The following is a 24586-nucleotide window of genomic DNA, read 5'->3' on the forward strand; positions in this document are numbered from 1 at the left end:
AAACTGCTCATGCAGCTCAATATTAAAAAAACAACCCAATCCAAAAATGGGCAGAAGACCTAAATAGACATTTCTCCAAAGAAGACACACAGATGGCCAAGAAGCACATGAAAAGCTGCTCAACATCACTATTAGAGAAATGCAAATCAAAACTACAATGAGGTATCACCTCACACTGGTTAGAATGGGCCTCATCAGAAAATCTACAAACCACAAATGCTGGAGAGGGTGTGGAGAAAAGGGACCCTCTTGCACTGTTAGTGGGAATGCAAATTGATACAGCCACTATGGAGAACAGTAGGAAGGTTCCTTAAAAAACTAAAAATAGAATTACCATATGACCCAGCAACCCCACTACTGGCATATACCCAGAGAAAACCATAATTCAAAAAGACACATGCACCCCAATGTTCACTGCAGCACTCTGAACAATAGCCAGGTCATGGAAGCAACCTAAACGCCCATCGACAGATGAATGGATGAAGAAGATGGTAGTACATGTATGCAATGGAATATTACTCAGCCATAAAAAGGAATGAAATTGGGTCATTGGTAGCGACGTGGATGGATCTAGAGACTGTCATAAAGAGTGAAATAAGTCAGAAAGAGAAAAACAAATATCGTTTATCAACGCATACATGTGGAACCTAGAAAAATGGTACAGATGAACCGGTTTGCAGGGCAGAAATAGGGACACAGATGTAGAGAACAAACGTATGGACACCAAGGGGGGAAAGTGGCGGTGGGGGATGGTGGTATGATGAATTGGGCGATTGGGATTGACATGTATACACTGATGTGTATAAAACTGATGACTAATAAGAACCTTCTGTATAAAAAATAAATTAATTAAATTTTAAAACTTAAAGGAAAACTAGATAAATACCAATTATATTTGGAGAATTCAATATTCCTCTCTCAATATTCTTTTTTTTTCAATGTAGACAGAAAATAATAAGCAAAGATAAAGTAGACTTGAACAATCCTATCAACCAACTTGACCTATAGCACTAGAGCACTCCGTTCTTCTCAAATGTACATGGAACATTTATAAAGATAGACCGTATCGTGAGCCATAAAACAAATCTCAATAAATTCAAAAGGAGTCAAGTCATGCAAAATATGTTCCCTTACCACAACGGAATTAAAACTAGGAATCAGTTAACAGAAAAATTCTTAGAAAATCCCCAATAACTCACCCAAACTCACCTTTCTAAATAATCCATGGATCTAATTTTAAGAGAAACTAGGAAGTGTACTGAACTGAAGGAAATAAAAATAGAACACTGGAATTTTGTGGGATGCACGACTGAGGAGGAAAATTCTAACACTAAGACACCTCTATTAAATCTAAGCTTTCGCCTTAACAAAATAAGTCCAAGAGTTGTATTCTGAAAACTTGGTTTTTTTTAAAGGCTGAAAGTAAAGACCTTAAAGAAGGGAGAGACACCACGTTCATATAACAGAAGACTAAATATTAAGATGTCAGCTCTCCCCCAAATTGACCTACAGATTCCACACAATCCCAATCAAAATGCCAGCAGGCTTTTTTTTGTAGAAACTCACAAGCTGATTCTAAAATGTATGTGGAAATGCAAAGGACGTGGAATACACAATTTTGAAAAAGAAGAACAAAGTTGGAGGACTCATACTACCTGATTTGAAGACTTTTATGAAGCTACAGTAATCAAGACAGTATATTTGGCATGAACAAACATATGCATCAACTGAAGACGACAGAGACTTCACATAGGCAGTAAACTGATTTTCAACAAAGGCACCAAGTCATCTTAATGGAGGAAGGAGAGTATTTTCAACAAACGGTGTTAGAACAACTGAGCATACATATATACGAAAACAAAACAAAATGAGAACAAAAAAACCCTTCAATTCTTACCTCACACCACATATAAAAATTAACTCAAAGGAGACCTAATATAAGAGCTAAAACTATGAAACGTCTAGCAAAAAACACGGAAGATCTTTGTGATCTTGGATTAGGCAAAAAAAATTTGACGTAACACCAAAAACATGACCCAAAGAAGAAAAAATTGGATAAACTGGACTGCATCAAAAAGGGAAACTTTTATTCTTTGAAAGATACTGTTAAGAAAATCAAAAGGCAAGCCATATCCTGGGAGAAAATATTTTCAAAACATATATCTAATTAAAGATTTGTACCCAGAATGTATAAAGAACTCTTATAACTTCATAAGACAAACCAATAAAAAAGTGGACAAAAGACACAAATAGACACTTCATCAAAGATATACAGGTGGCAAATAAGCCCAATGAAAAGATACTCAACATCATTAGTCATTAGGAACATGCAAATTAATACAACAATCAGACACTATCAGATAGCCATAAGCAAGGGTAAAATTTAAAAGACTGACAATACCAAGTACTAACGAGAATGTGGAGCAGCTGGAAATCTCACACATACTAGAGATGAAAAATGGTTTGGGCCACTTTGGAAAACAGTATGGCAGTTTCTTATAAAGTTAACAAATGTGCTCAACAAGCTCAATCCTGGGTATTTACCCAAGAGAAATGAAAATATGTTCAATACATACGTTCACAGCAGCTTTACTCATAAGAGACAAAAATTAGAAATAATTAAGGATACATGAAAACAACTGATGGAGAGAGAAAAAAACACTGTGCTTCACCCATAGAAGGGAATACTAATCAACAGCAAAAAGGAACAAACAACTGACACAGACAGCACAAATTAATCTCAGAAGCATTAAGCTAAGGGAATGAAGCCAGACACTATGATTCCATTTACATGACAAACTAGAGAAAAGACCAAAGTATAGGCACAGAAGTCAGATCAGAGGCTGCCCAGGGCTGGGGCTGGAGGAGGAAAGTGACTGCAAAGGGACATGAGAGAGTTTTTTGAAATGTAAACACCCTGAATCTTGATACTGGTGGTGGTGAACAGCTCTGTATATTTGTCAAAACACATCAAACTACATTCTAAAAGGGTGAATTTTAGTCTATATAAATTATACCTCAATAAACCTGACTTTAAAAATTACACAGGGTAATTTTTCCTTATTTATAATTCTAGTAGGCAAGAGACTACGATCTGCATAAGAAATAACTACTTTAAATAAACTACTGCCACGGTAGCATTGTTCAGTATGCTACAAAAATATTTTGGGTCAACAAAAATGTTTAACAGGAGATGGTTTTCTGTCTCAATTTTAAATGACTACCATTTTTTTTTCTTTCTGAAGACTTTTATTTTACATCTCGTAAATACTTATTCATCGTAGACAGCCTAGAAAATACAAGCATGCAAAAGAAACAACTACTCGTAACTCCCTATTTTAGAGATGCCTGCTGTTAACATTCTGGGCTATGTCCTTCTAGACGTCTTTCTCCGTGCATGACTGTAGTCTTACTCCCTGCAGTTGTACTACAATCCTGTTTTGTTATTAGCTTTGGTCACTTGTTGACACAGCAGAAACGTATTTCATGCCTACAGATGTGGATCTTGGGTTTTCTTTTTTGTTTTTTTTTAATAGCAGTGGAGTTTTGCAAAGTTTGGATGGGCTTAACCCCCGATTGTTGGAAATTTGGGTGCTTTTTTTTTTTTTTTTTTAACATCTTTATTGGAGTATAATTGCTTTACAATGGTGTGTTAGTTTCTGCTTTACAACAAAGTGAATCAGTTATACATATGTATATGTACAACTGATTCACTTTGTTGTAAATGACTACCGTTTTTTAAAAATCTAAATATTAACATTTTTCCAGGAAACTGATACCATCAATCATAAGGGGTAGGTTACATGTAAATTTTGTATCTGTGCACATATCTGCATCTTCTGGAGAGAGGCTCCATAGTTTTTACATCAGATTCCTCCTCAAAAAGGTTTCTAATCTACGAACGAGTTAACAATCACACTGTTAAAGGAACCTTATATGTTGATACAACTTGGCACATCATCAGTTGAGGAACAGGAGATCAGCAAAGCAACTCACCGTTTCGACTCTGCTCATGTTGATCTTTCTCCGGATGCTGGTTTTGCGTCTGCCCTATGCTGACAGGTGGGTGATGCCCAAGGCCATAAGGTATAGGAGAGCCCCGCCCATGCGTCTGTAAGAGGTTCATATTGTAGGCCATTGCTGCCTGGTGTGTAATGATTCGAGGATCAACTGCAAACCTACCCTGGTATCCTGTCCATGGTACCTAGGTTATTACAAGAAATAAAATAATTGCTTTCAGTACATTTTGAAAGGCAAACTGCTATAGTGCTATTAATTAGGAAAGAGCACACACACACACAGAGATGTTAATTTTATCAAAATGAATAACTACAAAATGAATGCTAATAGTAACAATTGGTAGAATGACTGCTATATCTCAACTGGCAAAAAAAAAAAAAAACAAACGAAAAAAAACTCCTTGACTCTTCAGTGTGTGCGGGAAAACTGACCATTTCCCTTACACACTAGGTTAGGAAGAAATCAAGGACTTAAAATCGGTAATTATTCCTCGAGGCATCAAATCATTTTATAGTCTTGAATCATTTTCCCTCAATACGAATGCATATATGTCACTGATTACCATGAAAACTGTCTTTTAAAGTCATAACTGCACAGATATACAGTTTAATAAACTTGAATAAGAGAGCAGGGAAAAAATTTACGAAAAAATTCAGTCTAAGGAGTCTCAACTCAAAAAATATGTATTACTATTTTATATGAATAACCAAATCACTTAACGATTTAATTTAATGAACCAAATTCATTTACTGTAGGCAAAATTCCAACAGGTCATTAATTTAATTAATGCTTTTGATTAATTAAACCACAGAAACAGAAAATTTCTTTAGGTGTGTCAAAATATATAATCTCTGCATATTAATATAAAAAGAATAAACACAATGACATCTGAGCCACCACCCCTACTATTTTATTATAATACAACTGTTAAATTCAGACTCTTAGAAATCTTTAAAAGTCTCTCTGACCTAGTAAAATGAAACATAAATCCCAAGGGACTTACTATTTAAAGCAGATGATGTATAATGTTGCCAGGCTGTCTGGGAAGAAATAACTCAGCTAAAATGGAAAGTCTATGGGGAGTCGACATAAATGACATGTTTCTTATCGACAGTTATTCTCATTGGCTGCCGGGATTGTGAACCATCATGACCAACATGGCTGAAAAATGTTGGCAGCTCGGCGTTTTTGCATTTTGGGGGTGTAGGGAGGGGTGCCAAAGATCCTTGACAATGATCACCCCTACCTGAAACTACAGTACTTATCTTAAAGGAAAGAAACATTTTCTAGGCTAAAATTCCTGAATTTGGAAATATTAGTAAACAGCAAATTTTTTTAATTACCAAAATACTCAAAAATCTTAAAGAAAAATGAGTTTTAACATAAGATGGAAGCCCTCTAAAAATCTATAGTCTTAGAAATGATTTAATAATGTTTTTAAGTGCCAGCAGGATTTCACAAGGCGTGGAATTTCTCAGATAAATTGAGATCTAAGGGAGCTAGGCTAATCCAAACCTTTTTCCCTCCTCCAAAGAACTGTATTTCTTAGGGTCAGTGAATTATATAAGAATGAAAAAGCAAAAGATAAAATAAAACATCACTTTACAAAACAAGAGTCCAATTTACTAGCTCTGTTAACTTTTAGCCCCATTTTCCCCAGTAAAAATATTTAAGACAATACAAAGGCTTCTCAATCAAAACACCCAATTTACAGATTTCTTCATAGCCACTGACAATATAGTAACAAATTTTAAGCAACAATTCACATTTCTTTGGTCGTAAGAGCTGCTTTGAATGAAAGAAGCTTACAGACATTGAAAACCAAAAAAAAAAAAAAAAAAAAAGAAAAGAGAGAGACAGATTAGTAGAACACTATTTGGGATAGTCACTAATTTAGTGAAGCCTATTTTATCTTATTCAATAGAGAGTATCTTAAACATCTACTTACAGGTAAAGGCACGGACATAACTACATTCCCTCCATAGACAGCAGGTACGTAAAGAATACTTGTCCCAGTGTGAGGATCTATTCTTTGAACAGGGCTTGGAGATTTCCCCAAATTTGGGTGAGGTCCAAGAGGAGGTGGAGGAGTATATGCTCTAATAGGATTGCCAATAAGTACAGAAGGATTGGGCTGAACTGAAAAACAAACAGAGAAAGGATGCACTCAATAGCTGTACATATTCACGTAGACAAAAATAATTAAAATCATCCAACAGCAAAACACATTCCCCAGCTTTGCCATAAGGTATCTTATATTCAAAGAGTTATCAGTGTGAAAGAGTAGAGCATCTTAAAAATACAATCATTTTACCATATTCCCTAAAATTAGCTTGAGATATACAAAGTATTCCCTTTAAAAACTAGCATAATTCTAAATGTCTTGCAAGGAGCAGGAGATGTATCCTTCAAGAGAGAAAACCATACAGTAAACATTTTTCTGAGACTAGAAAACGTAAACAAGTCTTCAGAACAACGTTTTGAGTTGCAACTGTAGCACAGCCACATACAAAACAGTTAAGCAATTATTGTTTTAAAAGCCTAATTCTGCAACATTTTAAATCACTTAAATAAACCTGATCTTGAAAATTTGTATAACCAACATTTGTAGGACATAAATATGTTCCAAAAACTTATGTTGCACAGGAGGCTTAAATGTTCATCCTCAAAACTTCTATGTATGTACCTTGGTACCTACAAAATCACCCCTTTTCAGAAATGACATATCAAAGCACTCACAAGAACAGATGTGTTGAATAAAAGAGTTACATGACCTCCAAAGTGTCAGAGAGTGTGAGAGAGAGTGTGTGTGTGTGTGTGTGTGTGTCCCTCTCCATCCTCCTCTTTCTAAATGATGAAATTTGGAATAAATGTCTAACATCATAAAAGCAAGTTTTCATAGGGCTAATTTTTCCACTTACCAATTCCATCATTCTGGAAATGATCATTCTGGATATGATGGAGGCTTTTCCCCTTTACAGAAAAACACAAATGTATAATAATTTAAACACACCTAATATTGAAGAACAATAACCATTTTCCTCATCCCATGCAAAGTAAGTGTATATAGCAACAATTAAAATTTAAAGACTGTGAGCCTGTAATTAATAACCGTTAGATGCCTTTGAGCCAACCTTCTTATTAAACATTAAGTCAGGGACTCCCCTGGTGGTGCAGTGGCTTAGAATCCGCCTGCCAATGCAGGGGACATGGGTTCGATCCCTGGTCTGGGAAGATCCCACATGCCGCAGAGCAACTAAGCCCATGCGCCACAAGTACTGAGCCCACGCACCGCAACTACTGAAGCCCGCGCGCCTAGAGCCTGTGCTCCGCAACAAGAGAAGCCACCGCAGTGAGAAGCCCGCGCACCACAATGAAGAGTAGGCCCCTCTTGCCCCAACTAGAGAAAGCCTGTGCGCAGCAACGAAGACCCAACACAGCCAAAGATAAATAAAATAAAATAAAATAAAAACATTAAGTCATGGTGCTAGGCCTCAAGTTTCCTCAACTTCAAATTAAGGATATCTAAAATTCTTTTTTCTTTTTAAATTAATTTTTTATAAAAAGATATATGCATCAACATGACTGAAACCTAAATTCTATTCCTTTGCAGCTTCTCTATAAATTTTCTATGAATTAAATGATGAAGGGTAAAAGCCGTTTTCAAGGGAAAATTATCAATCTTCAACTCTTGAGGATGAGAACCTTTAAAATAATAACATGAATGTAAATATCCTTTGGGGTTTATGATATTTTAAGTATGATTCATGGCATCTTAAACTGTAAAATTTTCTGAAGGAACAGGAAAATGCACAGTGTCACAATCTGCTTAAGAGAATGTACAAATTTTCTAGACATCAATGTGGATGCCAAAAGCATCAGAAATGTACATATGCTTTAACCCAATAATTGCACTTCCAGGAACCTAAATGTCCATCAGTAGAGAATTTATTAAAATAAGCAATGGCAGATTCATACAACGGCATGCTAGTCTACCGTTAAAAATGATGACTTGGGGGCAGAAATACGTGAAGAAACATATGGTTCTGAGTTTCTAGACTTTAAAAAAATTGTTTTCTCTTTTCACTGGCTAAATGTAACACACAAAGCCATTACACAACACAAGTAGCACATTATACAACCTACCCTTCGACCATGTAAATTTTTTATTTGTACATTACATCTGAAAGCTTAAGTGGGGGGATAACGTCTATAGCAAGAAGAATTTGTTCTTGACCAAAGCAAAGGTACCGTGATGCTTCACTCATCTCCCTATCCGTCAGCAACTTTAAATATTCAGGTTAGCACTAAACAGCAAAGGCTTATGGTCAGCTGGTTAGCGATGGGTAGGCACGGGCAGCTAAGCTCTAACTCTTAAAAAGTCAGAAAAAAAAATAGTCAAGAAAGAATCAGAGTTGGTCCATTAACCAGAAGAGAACGTTCACAGTGATTGTCGTTAGCTATTAAAAAAAAAACAAAAAACAAAAAAAAAACCAAGCTTCTGAGGAATAGAGAAGTGAAAAGAAAAGCAGGCAGAGGAAAGGAGAAAATGGCGGACAGCAGGGATGGCGGCAACAGGTGGAAGATGAGAAGCGTAAGCAATGAGAAGTGACCGCAAGAGCGGCCAGAGGCAGATACGCTGACAGAAGAAAGGAGAGCAGTGACACAGCAGAGACAAGACCGTTCCAAGAGGCTGACAAACCATTTAGATTTCTTAGCCTCTGAGGACCCGTCAGCCAGGGGTGGCTGTGTGTCAGGTGGAGAAAATGCTGTCACCGGGTCAGTGTGGAAGGCACAACAGCCCCCCAAAGACATACACACCCCACTCCCTGGAACCCATGAGTCATCGTGTCATGTGGCAAAAGGGGCTCTGCAGATATAACTAAGGACTTAAAATAGGAGGATTATCCTGGATTATCTGGGGCGATCCAATCTAATCACATGAGCCCTAAAAGCATAGACACCTCTCCAGCTGAGTCAAAGAGATGTGGAAGAAAAGGAAGGAAGAGACACAAGTGGTAGAAGGGGAAGTCAGAGATGCCAAGAGAGAGGAGGCTTCAGTGCACCGCTGACAGCTCTGAGAGGTAGGGCCACATGCGAGAACTGGAAAGAAGCCTCCAGAAGCTACGAATGGCTCCCAGCTGACAGCCAGCAAGGGAACAGGGACCTCAGTCCTTACAACCACAAGGACTGGATTCTGCCAACAACCTGCATGACCTTAGAAGCAGATCCTTCCCAGAGCCTCCAGATAAGAGCCCGTTCGACCAACACCTTGATCCTGGCCTTGTGAGACCTGGAGCCAAGAAACCAACGAAAACCTGGACATCTGACTCAAAGAAATATGAGATCATAAATGGGTGTCGTTTCACGTCACTAGGTTCGTGCTAATCTGTTACAACAGCAGTAGGAAACCAATACAAAGAATAACCATAGCCTGGATTGATCCTGCACTGTAAAGCTGGAAGTGTGCCAGACAACATACCTCAGCACTCTGGGTGCTGTGTGATAAACTAAGTGAAAAAGAAACCCGGAGAGGGAACATCTGCATCACAGTGCTGTTACGATGACTCTGTTGACGGAGCTGATGCATATAAAGTATAAAAGGACCTAAATACCTAGGACTTAATCGGTTTAGGTCATTATTAATTCCCTGAGCGTAGAACATCACCTGGCTCAATGAATATTGTTGAACGAATGGGGGATAAAAGAGCAACTTGGGGCCTCTCACAAAAAAACAGTGGCATATCTGCAAGCATAATTCAGCACCCTGTACAGTTCAGTATGGGAAAACTCCTCTAGCATATTTAGACTTCCCATGCAACTGTAGAGCAGTAAGTGTGCTTGGTCTATACAAAATATACAGTGTTTGGTAGCACGTAACAAAATAACAATGCAGCAGTAAGCTAGAGCTAACTATGTAGAAAAGTCATTCCATAACGATAATTCCAAACTTCTGCTAATAAATCTCAGACAGTATGTATACCTTTGGTAGAAAGCTTATAAACAAACGTAGTTCACATCATCTGTTTTTTGAGGACCATTTTTTTTTACTCAACCGTTTATTCATTCAAGTATTTCTTTCTTCATTCACTCACTCTTTCATCATTTTCCATTTATTCATTCAACAAATGTTTATGAGGGCCCATGATATGTCCACCCCTGCCTGGGCACTGAGGCTACTGAGCCACGTAAGTCTGACACGTCTTCTGATGTCTGGACACCGAGACACAACATAGGCAGCTAGAGACAGACAGTGAGGAACAACTCACAAACTAAAGTCTGGAGAACGGTGCTATGGTCTTCTCAGAGGACCCGTTTCTGTATATTATCTGCCCTCTGAATAGTTTTTATAGTATGTACAAATGAATCTGTCCCATCTTCACAAAGTTTCTGAACACTGTTCCCAGCACGTGCCCAGGAGTAAGCAGACTGAAGACAAGCAAATTGTTTTGCTACGTGTTGATTCCGTAGGTGCCCGTGAAACAGATGCTTTCCTACAAATAAATGACGCCTGGAGAGTGGGGCAATGAGGCTTAGCTAGGACGACCTGCTCCTGGATCCCCTAATATCTGTACCTCCACTAACCCTTACCAGAGAGCCTACATCTTAGTGAGGAGAATAAAGCCATTCGATTGGTAAAGAGCTAGGGGTAGGCTTTGCTGCCAGACACAGTCCTAAGGTAGCAGGTCCTGGAGCATGTTTAACCATCATCCAGCTTTCTGATGATTTTATCTACATTAAATCTTACTGGGATTTTAAGTCTTAGGCTAACATTAACCTTACTAGTTTTTAATATTTCTTATGCACAGAATTGCATTAAAAGTTAAACATTAAGGAAACTCGGGGAGAAATCATATGGCTTAGTATCCCGTTTTCAGAAACAGCATGCTTTTCTTGCAATGAAGTAAATTCCCCTTCATCAAAAGACTCTAGCATGTGAAAGAAAACATCTGGAATCTGTTTCAAAATTCTCCAGTGCGTATGTGTGGTGGCGGAGTGGTGGGCTGACAGCTGAAACAAGATCAAGGATAAACTGATAGTTAATGAAGCTGGATGATAGGGAATTCATTATACTCATCTATTTAAGTATACATTTGAAATCTTCTACAATAGAAAGTTGGATAAAAAAAAGACTCCAGTACAAATTCAATCCTCAAAACAATTTAATAGAAGTAAAATACAGTACTGGGGCGTGAAGGGAGAGCTGATAACAAAAGTAACCTTTGGCTCACTATAACTCAAGTTACCTAAAATTATTATTATTATATATGATACAAAGAACTTTAAATAACCAGGTATATAAACAATTGAGTGAACCTCTGTGTCAGTGACAGTGAAATAACAGATGATATCTACTGGATCAGTGGAGAAAATTTCCCAAAAAGTTAAAAAGAAAAAATTGGGGAGACGGCTGCTATGGTCCTTAATTACACAGCCTTCCTACTGAAAGAAGGAAGCCCCACTGCACTCTCCTGCAGGCATCACAGCCATTATTCACTTAGCAGGTACTTACTGAGCACCCACTATGTGCAGGGCGGGGGCCAGGCACTAGGCGCCGTAAGAAGTATACAGAATAGGATTTGTGTCTTCGGGGAGTTTATAGTGTTGGGAAAGCAAGTGGATTCAACATATATTTTCTTTACCTTTAAAATAAAAACAAAAAGAAAATCACAGGATCTTGCTTAGGGTCAGTACACATTTGATATCATGGCTTGAATCTAGCTGCATCTATGGTACATTAATTGATGTTAACATTGATCAGTTAAGTAAAAAGTTTATTGTATTTAAGAATGTGCGAAAGGTATAATGTCTCTGAAACATTTAAATAAAAAACAATAAAATTTAAAAGTTTCTAACTGGGTTCCCACTCTTCACCTACTTTAAGCTACTTGCTGTTCCCTGGAGAGCCTGCTCTCTCACACCTCTTGCTTTTCGTATGAGCTCTTTGTTAAGCTTCACTCATTAATCTTAAAAATACTTCTAAGCACATGTGATAAGCCGGATGTTGTTCTAGGCACAGAGGCTAGAGCAGCAAATAATACAGGCAAAAATCTCTGCCCTAAGGGAGCTTCTGTTCTAGTTTCTGACAGTCTCCCCAGTCTCCCACTCACTCCATCCACTCGGTGAAATTACCCTCAACCTCCACCGTGGTGGAGTGGTACTTCCTCTGACTGTTACCCTCCAACATCTGCCACAAGAAGACTGGGGCTAATTTGCTTCTCTACTGCCTACCGTCACAGCTGTCACATAGAAGAAACTTAACCATTTGATAAATAAGTTGATTATTAATTTATCAATAGTTTAAACCTTAGAAATCTAGAGGATTCAGTTATGCAAAATGCTTAATCTGCTTAATTCCAAGTCACTAAAGCATTACTGTATACCAGGTCCATTTTTATTAAACTCAGACAACAGTACATTGAAACAGAAAGCAGTTCTCGTCTCAGTGTAATGTTCACTCAGCTAAAAGATCTTCAAGATATTAAACCAATAATTATTTCTTACACATTAAGCTTTACATTTTTGAAATGAAGCCCCAAAGTGGCACACTCTCTTAATTCATGTCAATAAGTTTAATACCATGCTGATGACTATAAATACACCCCAAAACCAGAACAAATACTAAACATGCCACTCGCATAACTTTCTTTTCGAGATGGTAAGTGCAAGCATTTTTTTCTTCAGGCAATCTAGCAAATAAACCAGCTGTTTCTGCCCAAAATAACTATAGTTCAAAAGCAGACATGGGGGCCTTGATTCCCCCCCATCCCATCCCGACGACTGGACTACTTCTGATACAACAAACACTGGTCAGAGTCGATTAAAGTAACCTTCACGCAGCCAGCCAAGTTTTCTCACCGGGTCAAATACCACTTGAACTGGTCATCAACAAGACGTTACAACTATTTTCTTTATACAAATATTGCTATTATTATATTATTCCTTGTAAAAAAATATGCCATAAGAGCATGCTATATAATATTCTATAAGAGCATGCTTTTAATATGTGTGGCAGTCTTTTAAACTGCTTTGTTTTATTCACATCTTGCTAAAAATAAGTCTTATCCGTAGAGAGCACCGGGAGGTTATATTATACAAAGGGCACCAGACCTAATCAGGTACCTGAAAACTTTCTTTTTTTTTTTTTTTTTAAGATTTTTTTGATGCGGACCATTTTTAAAGTCTTTATTGAATTTGTTACAATACTGCTTCTGGTTTATTATGTTTTGGTTTTTTTGGCTGCGAGGCATGTGGGATCTTAGCTCCCCGACCAGGGATTAAACCTGCACCCCCTGCACTGGAATGTGAAGTCTTACCCATGGACCGCAGGGAAGTCCCCTTGAAAACTTTTTGAGGATGATTATGCCATTAAGCAGCATGGCTGAACACCACACTGTATTTTCACTTAACGTCCACACTGGACGAGTTCCTTGCAGAAACTGCTTGCCGTCAAATGTAACCTTCAATTCCAACACGTGAAGTAACCTGCAGCCTAAGAAAGCTATGACGTCTCTGCACTGTTCTCTCTTTAACCTCTTCAATTTCACTGACAGGCTTTACCTTGGGGGGTGATTGCTGCAATCTGTTGGTATTTCCCGTGTGCTGCACTCTTAGAGCCCGGGGGATAAATTCAGGTGCCAGTGGATTCAACACATATGTCTTCTTTAGTTCTAAAGCCTCTAGCTGAGCTTTGATCTGTTCAAAAGTGATTCCATGTAGGCTATTATTTTCATGACACAGGGCAATAAACCGCTCCCAAAATTTCCTACAGAAAAGATTTAGAAGATCAGTTTATAATTTCAGTGGATGAGATCACAGAAATGACTAAAAGCAACTAAAGATAATTTCGAATTCCCCCACCCCAGCCCCAAATCCTTAGGCCCAGTATTCATCTATGATTCAGGTATAATCCTCCCACCAGATCACAAGGCTTCAGAAGTTTGGTTCTGAAACTACAGTCAGGTCTAGTACTGTGGAACATACAAATTCTGCACTCCAGTAATTCTGGCTGATCAATGAAAGTAACATGGTCAGTGCTCAACTATGCACACTAAGTTGGAATGACAGATTTTGTTATCCACACAGTAAGCAAGGATTTCAAAATTGATAACTCATTTTATCAAAGATTTGTACTTCTAGGCCTACTCATCATATACACATTTATTATGTATACATATATATATTATATACATGCAGACATACACACACACACACACAAATTTGAATTATGGGGCCAAAGTAGTCTGGTGCTGGGTGACTAAGAAAAGCCAATTCAGACATAAATCTGAACCACAAAGTAAATAATTCTCATAAGGAACTTAAGAAATAACCAGTTATTCCTATATTTTTCTTTTAATTAACTGACGCCTGTCACAGCAAAGCTCATAACATTAATTGACTAAGTTAAAAGGATTAAATTATGAAAAACACAGGAAGTTGGAATGCTTTTTTTAAAATAAATTTATTGATTTATTTATTTTTGGCTGCACGGGGTCTTTGTTGCTGCTCGCGGGCTTTCTCTAGTTGCGGCGAGCGGGGGCTACTCTTCGTTGCGGTGCGCGGTATTCTCACTGCGGTGGCTTCTCTTGTTGCGGAGCACGGGCTCTAGGCGCCGGGGCTTCAGCAGTTGTGGCTCACGGGCTCTAGAGCGCAGGCTCAGCAGCTGTGGCGCGTGGGCTTAGTTGCTCCGCAGCATGTGGGATCTTCCCGGACCAGGGCTCGAACCCGTGTCCCCTGCATTGGCAGGCGGACTCTTAACCACTGCACCACCAGGGAAGCCCTGGAATGCTAATTTTAGTGATGATTATTTATCTCCTAATCAAAGTAATAAATACTAAAGGAGAAAAATACATTCAAAATTAATCCAGTTGTACACTGTTGTTCCTGAAGTTTTGAAAACTGATCTCCAAATAGTAAAAATATTATATATTACAAAAGATAACACATAAAAAGTGTTAGGATTTTAAATGACTATCACAAATATGCATACCTATCTTTAGTATGAGGTTCAGGTAATTTTTTTTAATATGCTATAAAAAGATATGTGATATGGTTTCTTCCCAAGTTGGTATCCTTGTGTTCAGGTGGACAGCAGGTAATCAAGATGGCTTCGAGAAGCACAAATAAAAAGGTTTATATTATAAAAGTCAGTATATGAATGGGAATGGAGCTATTAATATATTCATAAAACTTTGCAGATTTGCATTTCAAACTATGTTTCTCTTACATATGCTTTCTAGCATCTTTTCTAATTTTTTAAAGATGAGTTTAAGAAATGGGTCCAGAAAAAATTTCAGGCCTCCATGTCAACAATAGGAAAGGTAAAAATGCTATAAAATATTAAATATGTATTTCCAACAATAAGACATAAAGGCTAACAAGATACTCATTCAGCTACAGGAAGTGTGTGTTGCTAAGAAATGCACACTGAAAGCTGCCCTTTATTTTCATTCTTAAGAACCTTTCCATAGGAATCAAGTTTTTTTTCTCATAGTCTGACAGCTAAGGAAAGACTATCTTCAACATAGCACTCAGGATCTAAAATCCAAAAACTTTCCTACCCTTTTGATAAAGAACCCCAAAATAGTCAACTGTATTAATATTTATCAATACAATTCTACTACATCCTGTATTAAAAAGGAAGTTTGTTTGGTCTAACTGATAAAGTAACAATTTCATAGAGTGGCATTTCATATTCGTGTGAACTTCAAGACACAGCAAAATGAGGAGAGAATGGACTGCCTTTACTACAGCCCAGTTTTTTTGTTTGTTTGTTCGTGTTTTTGCGGTACGCGCGCCTCTCACTGTTGTGGCCTCTCCCGTTGCGGAGCACAGGCTCCGGACGCGCAGGCTCGGCGGCCATGGCTCACGGGCCTAGCCGCTCCGCGGCACGTGGGATCTTCCCGGACCGGGGCACGAACCCGCGTCCCCTGCATCGTCAGGCGGACTCTCAGCCACTGTGCCATCAGGGAAGCCCTACAGCCCAGTTTTTAATTTTAACTTATTATAACATATTTTCAATTTCAGCTTACATAACCCAAATGCTAGAACTTGCTCTATTTCAAGCTCCTTTTTAAGCTCCATACCCTGTCCCTATACGGCTCTTACTGACCTCAACTGTACTGAAGTAACATCGAGTTAAGCAGAACCTTTAAACAACCTCACACGTCACAAGAAGCTGGTAGCTTGGTGGCAGTTTTCACCTACAAGATCCCAGGGATCTCACGGAAACAGCCTTCGAGTTAAAGGAACTGTTTCAGAAGTAACACTAAACACTTGCTATAAGCTAATCAAGTTCAACTAATTCCAAAAGCAACCTGGCATTTCCATCTTCAATCTCACTTGTCTTTTGACAGCCCCAGGGAATAGCAAAACGGTCAAGCACGTGGATTCTAGAACTAGGCTGCCTGGGCTTCAATCATGGCTCTGTCATTCAGCAGCCCTGTAACGTGGGGCAGCAAGTTATTTAACCTCTCTTCATACCTCAGTTTCCTCATGTGTACAACAGGGCACCAACAGTGTTATTATTATTGTTATACTTCATCACTACGAAGACTTTTATTTCTCACTTTTAAACTTTCAGAGAAATGTATTCTTTCCTTCAAAAATTCTTAAAGTCAAAAATATTCCTTTTTTCTCTCTTCGTGAAGGCTCTTTCAAAGACCATTTCGCACTGTCCTTGAACTCAGTTCTTTAATGAAATACTACACCATGGCATTATGAGGCATTTCGGAACACATAACTGGAAGATCACTTGAGAATTTCAACAACACCCAGACGGAAGAATTCACTATGATTATTTAAAGGCTTCACCAATTCTCAGCACCTCCCTAAAATGTTAACATGTTAATTTTTTTTTCTAGTAATGTTGGTTAGAAAACCCAAGTGTGCCCCTACGCTGTGATGTAAGTGTTATTTTCAGAAGACAAAACCTTACTTTCAATCACTGCAAGAACCCAAAGTCTGCTTTCATTTTCATGCTAACCTTGCCTCTAGGATCGCTGATAAAACATTGCAAAATCACTTGGTGTCCTCAGGTCATCGAGAGAGAGGGTGTGTGTGCACATACACACACCTGTGAAATAGGCTTATATCTCACTGAGCAGGTGGAATTCGCCAATGAAGAAATTCGGTTCAAAGGGAGACCTCTTCCAAACTCTCTGGTTTGGAAAAACGCATGAACACGCCCCATCTCCCCCCACCCCATCACCTCTCCTCACTCAGTGTAGATTTATCCACTCACATGCCTCGCTTCCTCGGCAAGGCAGGGTAACCCAGTGAGGTCAATCTGACATGTTTGAGTGAGACACTTAGTAGCTATGTGGTCCTGGGCAGTAATTTAAACTCTACATCAGGCTGCCCATTTAAAACGCAAATAAAATACCCACATTACCGGGTTATTAGGATGACTGAACGCGGCAAAGTGTACAAAGCACCTGACCTAGCACCTGGCACAGAGAAAGCTGTCAATAAACAGCAGCTACTACATTAATATTTGTCTGTTTGGCGAGTGGGAGAAGGGAAAGTTCCCTCCATTCACTCAGGGTTAACAGAAAAATTCTGTTTAAAAATCCTTTACAACAAAAAAGATTATGTAACTGGTTGCCTTCTAAACTGGTATAGTAAACACAGTAATTATTCCTTGAAAACTTGATCAATATTTGGGAATATCATATTAGTTTTTTATAAATATCAAATGAGCAAGGGAGGGAGACATCCTGATTAACTCAAACTATTGATACAAAGAATTCACACCTTCATTAGTACGGTACCTAAGAATCACATTAGGTCCTCCAGGTTTACTTGTATTATGAGATTAATTTAATTTCTAATGAAATTAGAAAGAGTAAAGCATAAATATCCATAGCCTCAACTATCAGCTCCTGGGTTAGAGCTGATTAAACTGTCCAAATAACATAGATTATCTGCATTCCCATTCAGCTCTGGGTCACATGATTTTTTCTCTCCCTACACAATGTATTGACCTCTCTGAAAATATTCTACTTAGGTTATAAATTAATCTGAGGGCCTTGACACACTCCAGCTTACTCGAGTAGTAAGAAATAAGCAGCCAGTAGACCTGGCTTCAAGTTAAAAATTAGCCCTGGATCATTCTGATAGCATTATGGCCTCAGGAGAAATCATTCACCTATTTGCTCTGAGAAAATAACAATTTCTGTCAGAGAAGGCGTGAAAAATGCTGATCTCATGTAATTCACAGTATACTATACCTCTATGGAAAGGGGTAATGGTTTTAAAAACTATGCATGTTGGTAAATGTTTGGGGTTATTTATAAAGAATGTCCAAAAGTAATGTCACGCAAGACTACTGTTATACCTATTTATTCCCACAACAGTTTCTAGTTGCTTTTAATACATGTCAGCCTATTTTACATGTTTTAATCCAATAAAATTCTAATCAAACTGTATGTGTTCTCGCATTTATCAAATGATAAATATAAACAAAAATGGTAAACTACCACAGCAATATTCTAACCAAATATATTTGCAATGAACAGTAAATTAACTAAAGTGAACTTCTCAGGAGGGAAGGCAAATTAATAGACTTAGTTTTATTCATTGGTACCTTGGAATTAATAGAGTTCCTTCCCCAACTTTTTGTCATCAGTGGCTAAAAGTTAATGGAAATCTATTTTTTAAATAAGAAATTAAAGATATTTTACAATAGAACTGTTTAGCTATATATAAACAAATCATGGACCATTCAAGTTTTATTTCCTTAAAAATAAAAGGTTATTCTTCAGAATGTAACCATAAATTAAACTCTACATGATTCCTTTGTTAATGGCTTTCCCCTATAAAGTATACTAACTTCTTTTGGAATCTTAAACTCTAATGTATGCAGCTTATTCTTAAAGGTCCCAAATTGTCTCCTTTGCCATAGAATACTTTTTTCCTGCTGAGACAGGAAAACAGATAATAAAATGCTGCTATATCTATATTGCAACAGAAAACTTGGTTTAAACAAACAGGCCACTTCCTAACAACTTTGTCTACTTTAACATATCACGAAGAAATAACTACCCAAGGCGTATATGAGACCATCAGCACCTCGTTCTACTTTTCTGAACTCACTCTGACAGGTACTAGAATACTTAAAAAATTTTAAGTAATCCCTCGTGTATTTCTTTCTTTTTCGTAAAGCATATTCTAAATTTCTGTTCAACTGTTTCTTTGTAAATTTTTTTGGTAACAGTTTTTCAACACTGCGTAGGCCAAGTCTTATACTACTGGCTTCATACAATTAAAATTCCTATTAACTAGTATAAATCATAAGTGTACAAAGAGAAATTTTTTATTTATGTTGATATTTTAACATTCCTTATGACTACAATCTATGGAATACTAACAGTTCTTTCCAAAGACAAGTAATAACCCTTTTTAACCCCCTAATTTTAAGATCCTCTGGATTAACCAGACGCAAAGATTTGCACTGAGAAGCCCTGAGAGAAATGAGAAGGCAACTCATCAAAAACGAGCTAAAACAAAAATGAAGGAAAAAAGAGGGGAGTACGGGTATGCAATTCAGTCTCCATCAGAGATAACGCACACGCACAAAACCACCTTCAGGACCCTCGCACTGGTCAGTCCCTTGTCCCGGAGCACTCTTACCCCAGGAGCCTGCGTAGCTCATACCCTCAAACTCCAGAGTCAGCTTCTCAGTGAGGCCTTCTCTGACCACACACACCATGTGAGATCACAAACCGCCCACCCTACCCCATCACTTCTAATGCCCCTTGATGTTCTATTTCTTTTCCATTGAACTTACCACCTAAAATACTACAAAGTGTTTTTATCTTGCTTATTGTCGGTGTTCCTCTCCTCACCAATAAAATGTTAAGCCCCACAAAGGCAGAGATTTTTGTCTGTTTTGTTCACTGATGTATCCTCAGTGGCTAGAAGAGTACTTAGAACACAGTAGGCACTCAGGAAACATCTTATGAACGATGACTGATTCAGTGAACACACAATTTTATATACATAATGAACAGGCTCAAAGCAATATACTTTTGTGTTCCCACTGGGTATTAGTTAAGACTAAACTTGATTTTAATTAGCCAAGAGGTCATATAAATATGTGCACAGGGATGCAAATTACTCTACATTTCCCCCTTTAATGTCTCAAACACTAACACATAATTACCTGCATCTTCCAATAGAGCACAGCGCGATGGGATCACCCACCACGGCAACCAGGGACTGTGCTCTTGTGATGGCAGTATTGAGAAGCTTATAGTTAGATAAAAAACCATAATCTAAGTCCTCTGTGGAATCTTCCAGCAGTTGCTCTTTCTTTTTAATTGGTGTCTGTTTATGTTTACAAGTATGTCTTGTACGTACTGTGCTAAGAAACAAAACTCTGAATTGCTTTCCTGTAAAAAAAAAAAATTAAAAATAAAAGAGGACTGTTATTCTGAACCACTGATATAATAAAAGCATTTCATTTTTTAAATGTTATTGCTAAATAAGAGGTGTTTTTGAGAATGTGGAGAAACCGGAACTCTTGTTCACTGTAGGTGGAAATATAAAATAGTATGTAAAACACTATAGAAAATAGCGTGGCAGTTCCTCAAAAAATTAAACATAGAACTAACATATGATGCAGCAACTCTACACCTGGAAATACACCCAAAAGAACTGATTCCACAAGGAAGCCCGGAGAGAGACTAGTTTGTACATGTTCTTTCTTACATTGACACATCTCTTCTCTCATTCTATGACAAGTCTCCACAGATGAGAATACAGTTGTGGCGTCAATTCTTGGTTCTCTCTTCTCCAGGCCAAACAATCCTAGTTCTTTCAACCATTTCTGACTCCACAGGGCAGTTTCTAGACCACTAACTATGCTAGGTTGTCTTTGGACGCTTCCTAATATTCTTTCTAAAATGCACACCCAAATTCTGCATGATCTGAATGCATGGTATACTGGAGCTATTTTTTTTCCCCAGGGTCTAGAAATTGTATTACTCTTATTATTGTATATTACCATGAAACCTCAGATTGTACTGGGCTTTTCTGGCACTCACATTATAGTGTTGCTTCACTTACTTAAATGCACAAATTTCACAGCAACTAATTACATGAAAATTTAAAAGTTGCTCTATTCACTTAGGAAAATCTAGATGAAGAACAAGCTATGCCTTTAAAAATTTGCTTGACAGGTACAGTTTTTAAAAATCTTTATAAACAAATTAGTTCTCAGATACATCATAACAACAATAGGTGTTGTATGCTACTGCGATTGCGACTATAGCATACAGATATTCGCAGTTACAGTCACGGAGGAAGTCCATTTGTTGATACTTCTTTTATTTGGATATAGAAATTTAACGAACATGTAAATGAGCTCGACCTTGAATTGCCAAATTTGGCATTAAAGAACTTGGTATGAAATGAATACATAATTGCTTGTCCAGAAAAGCGATCTTGAAAACTAAAACTCAAATGTGCACACATTTTAAGATCTAACCATTTGAATAACTTAATCCGTTTCCATTAATAGTTACCTTGAACATTTAGCACCCTTTCGACGTTAACATCCGATAATCTCTTTTTTCGAAGTTCAGCGCGTATCCTGAACACCTGGTCGGCATACGGGGTCACCACACCAATACTGCCGTCATCTAACTTCCCCCACGCTACTGGCCACTTCCTTCTTAGCTCTTCCACACGTTCCACCACTTCAAAGACCTTTAAACAAACGTACATGTGTACATATCAAAGTTATACAAGTGCTTGGAGAAAAGAATATGGTAACTGAAATCGAGGTACAAAGGATTCCATTTTAGCAAATGTCGTTTTAAAACCACCTCGAACCAGGAATAATGCTTTGCTGATGTGAACACATTTTTGTTTACATTTCAAGCGGTAAATCTCTACAATAGCGCACCCAGTGAAAACACGAAAATCGGAGACGATGTAACTGGCCATTGGCCCCACCCCTCACCGGGCCCCCCTTCTCAAATGGGGACAGGTTCGGGTTCCTGTTTAGAGAGAGGTGGGTGGGACCGGCAACCCCACGTTCCCAGTATTTCTCAGTCCACTCTGTAGCTCAGGCCGATGAAACCCATTAGCAGAGCCCTAGAGTCAGCGCCGCCAACGTCTCAGCAGTGCGAGGGCTACCCTTCCTCCTCTCCCCGTGGATATAAGTAAACAGAACAGCCAACAGCTGGCAGCAAACCGCAGCTCGGACTGGGGCAAATCTGGGCCTCAGGGCAGACTTGCAGAGTTCGCTGCCTTCTCATGGCACAACTCCGCTCAAGCCCTGTCATTAACCTTGCAGTGAAGTAAGCCCATATTTTACCATCTGGGTTTTCTGGACCCCACTTAGTGAATTGGAGTAGAACTTTTAGTGTAGTTTAATCTACTTTAATTCAATGAATTCATCAAACAAATAGTGTCGATGCTTGGCACAGTAGGGGACAAAATGATCACTAAAACATGCTCCCTGCCTGTGAAGAGATTACTGTATATTTAGAAAATAGATTCCTAATTTAAAATACGTATTATAAGGCAAGCTCAATAGAGGGTCAGGCAAGAGTCCAGGGGTAGAGAGAGGAAGGAGAAATTTTTTAATGTCTTTTAAATACATTATTTATTTACTATTTGTTAGTAATATCTACTTAAATCTATAATAGTAAGTATACAAAAGTTTGATACTTTTATTCCTTTTAAGAACTCAAGGGTTAATGGCCAGGATGCAGTGCCCACTGCCACATACAGGTTCAGTGAATGGCAGAGGAGTAGACTCGAGTCACCCTGTTGTTATAATCAAATGTCAGCAAGTGAAATAACTACCCAGACGGCCCAAGGGTTCTGATGAGTCAACTGGATTGAAAACATGGGGCTCTCTCCCATAAGAACAAGCAACACATAACCATTTCTCCACTTCGCCCCTCTGTTACCCCTTATATCATAGGCAGCATAAAACTGTAGTCAAAATACTCAGACTTGCAATGGTATGAGGAGCCTGGGGAAACCTCTCTCCCAGACAGACATCTATGAAGCTGGTCAAGACCAACAGACAATCATTCAAAGTCTCTGGAGATTGATCAAAGAGCTTCCAAGAAATTGAGAAGCATTGTTTCAACAAAATCTACAGAAAGTCGGTAAGAGGAGTGGAAGGCTGGGCCTGCCCCCATTCTCCCACAGCCCTGTCTTACAGGACTGTTTCAGCAGCCGAGGGGCAGTTCCCACCTGCTCCAGCTCCCTGGGGTGAAAGAGCTACTCCGGGCGGTGACAGCAGTGGATGAACATCAGAGATCTTGTTTTACCCCAAAAATGTGCAGCAGGAGGCCTATGAGCAGTTAGCAGCAATTGGGTGGTACCTATTCCCCCACCCCCATCTCCTGCTACATAGGGAAGATCTGAGTGGGACAGTGGGTGAAGCAAGCAGTCTCCTTTGCTCGTACAGGAGTTCGTACCACAGTCAACATGGTAGAAGTCACAGACAAAAACAAAATCTTGATAACAGCAACAAAAAAACAACTCATCCCTTACAAAGAACTCCAATAAGATTAACAGATGACTGCTCATCAGAAACAATGAGGGCAATAAAGCAGTAGGAAAGCATATTTCAGTGTGCTGAAAGAAATAACTCAATAATCTAATATCCAGCAAAACCACTTTTCAAAAATGAAGGCAAAATAAAGACATTCCCAGAAAAAACAAAAACTGAAAGAATTCTTTACTAGCAGGCCTGCCCCTAAAAGAAACACTGAAAGAAATTCATCAGGCTGAAAGCAAGTGACACCAGACAGTAATTCAAATGCACACAAACAAAGCATACTACTAAACGTAATTACATGGTTAATTATAAAAGACAGTATAATAGTATATTTATTCTCCTTTCTCTCCTTAACTGATTTTCCAGCCAGCAGTTTCCAACCTGAGGGCAAAAGTAACAAAGGAAACCCTAGAGTTATGTGTCAATATTTCAAACAGGTAAAGAAAAGTTTACCTTCTCCTAAAATTAATTGGCACAGACTAATTAAAATGTCAAGTTTCTTTACTTTTGGCTAGGATTTTATCAAGTGGGTACTGTCAGTTTTCTTGTACTGACTTCTAACTACAGGCCTCTGACCAATTTTTTAATGGAAAGATGAATTACTATTACCTAATAAATGGCATTTTTTTTGTAAATAAAATGAGTATTTTATTTTATATTAAAGCATGGGACTCAAGGGAAGAAAGGGAGATGGAGATCACAGATCAAGAATCATTCTTCTAATAACCAACCATGCGCACATCCTCCCCTGGGTTTCCTGAAGTCCAGAACTCCACTCCCTTGTGACAGCCAGAACCAAACCTCAGGTTCTTTGGCCTGCTGGCCCCTAAAGACATCACAGGTTTTTGTCTGCTACCTGATCTGACCCCTCATACTTCCCACATTTTCTCTGAACTTAAAAAGTCAGAAACTGGGCTTCCCTGGTGGTGTAGTGGTTGAGAGTCCGCCTGCCGATGCAGGGGACACGGGTTCGTGCCCCGGTCCGGGAAGATCCCACATGCCGCGGAGCGGCTGGGCCCGTGAGCCACGGCCGCTGAG

The 24586-nt window shown here is 38.5% G+C and overlaps 1 protein-coding gene across 9 annotated transcripts in view; it reads right to left on the reverse strand.

The window, feature by feature from the left end:
* Window positions 1-24586, reverse strand: part of HELZ (helicase with zinc finger) — a 170152-nt gene that overhangs the window by 61447 nt on the left and 84119 nt on the right. For all 9 annotated transcript variants that reach the window (XR_003683191.2, XM_028499836.2, XM_024130025.3 and 6 more), the window contains 6 exons: window positions 21549-21732; window positions 20186-20414; window positions 13582-13786; window positions 6942-6993; window positions 5969-6159; window positions 3997-4204 (listed from right to left, as the gene is read on the reverse strand). Coding sequence is in view for 8 of the 9 variants with exons in the window: in XM_028499836.2 (XP_028355637.1) it covers window positions 3997-4204; window positions 5969-6159; window positions 6942-6993; window positions 13582-13786; window positions 20186-20414; window positions 21549-21732 (1069 nt within the window). In the remaining variant the exon portion in view is untranslated. The remainder of the gene's footprint in view (window positions 1-3996; window positions 4205-5968; window positions 6160-6941; window positions 6994-13581; window positions 13787-20185; window positions 20415-21548; window positions 21733-24586) is intronic.

Source organism: Physeter macrocephalus, chromosome 14 (assembly GCF_002837175.3).
Source record: "Physeter macrocephalus isolate SW-GA chromosome 14, ASM283717v5, whole genome shotgun sequence".
Lineage (NCBI taxonomy): Eukaryota > Metazoa > Chordata > Mammalia > Artiodactyla > Physeteridae > Physeter > Physeter macrocephalus.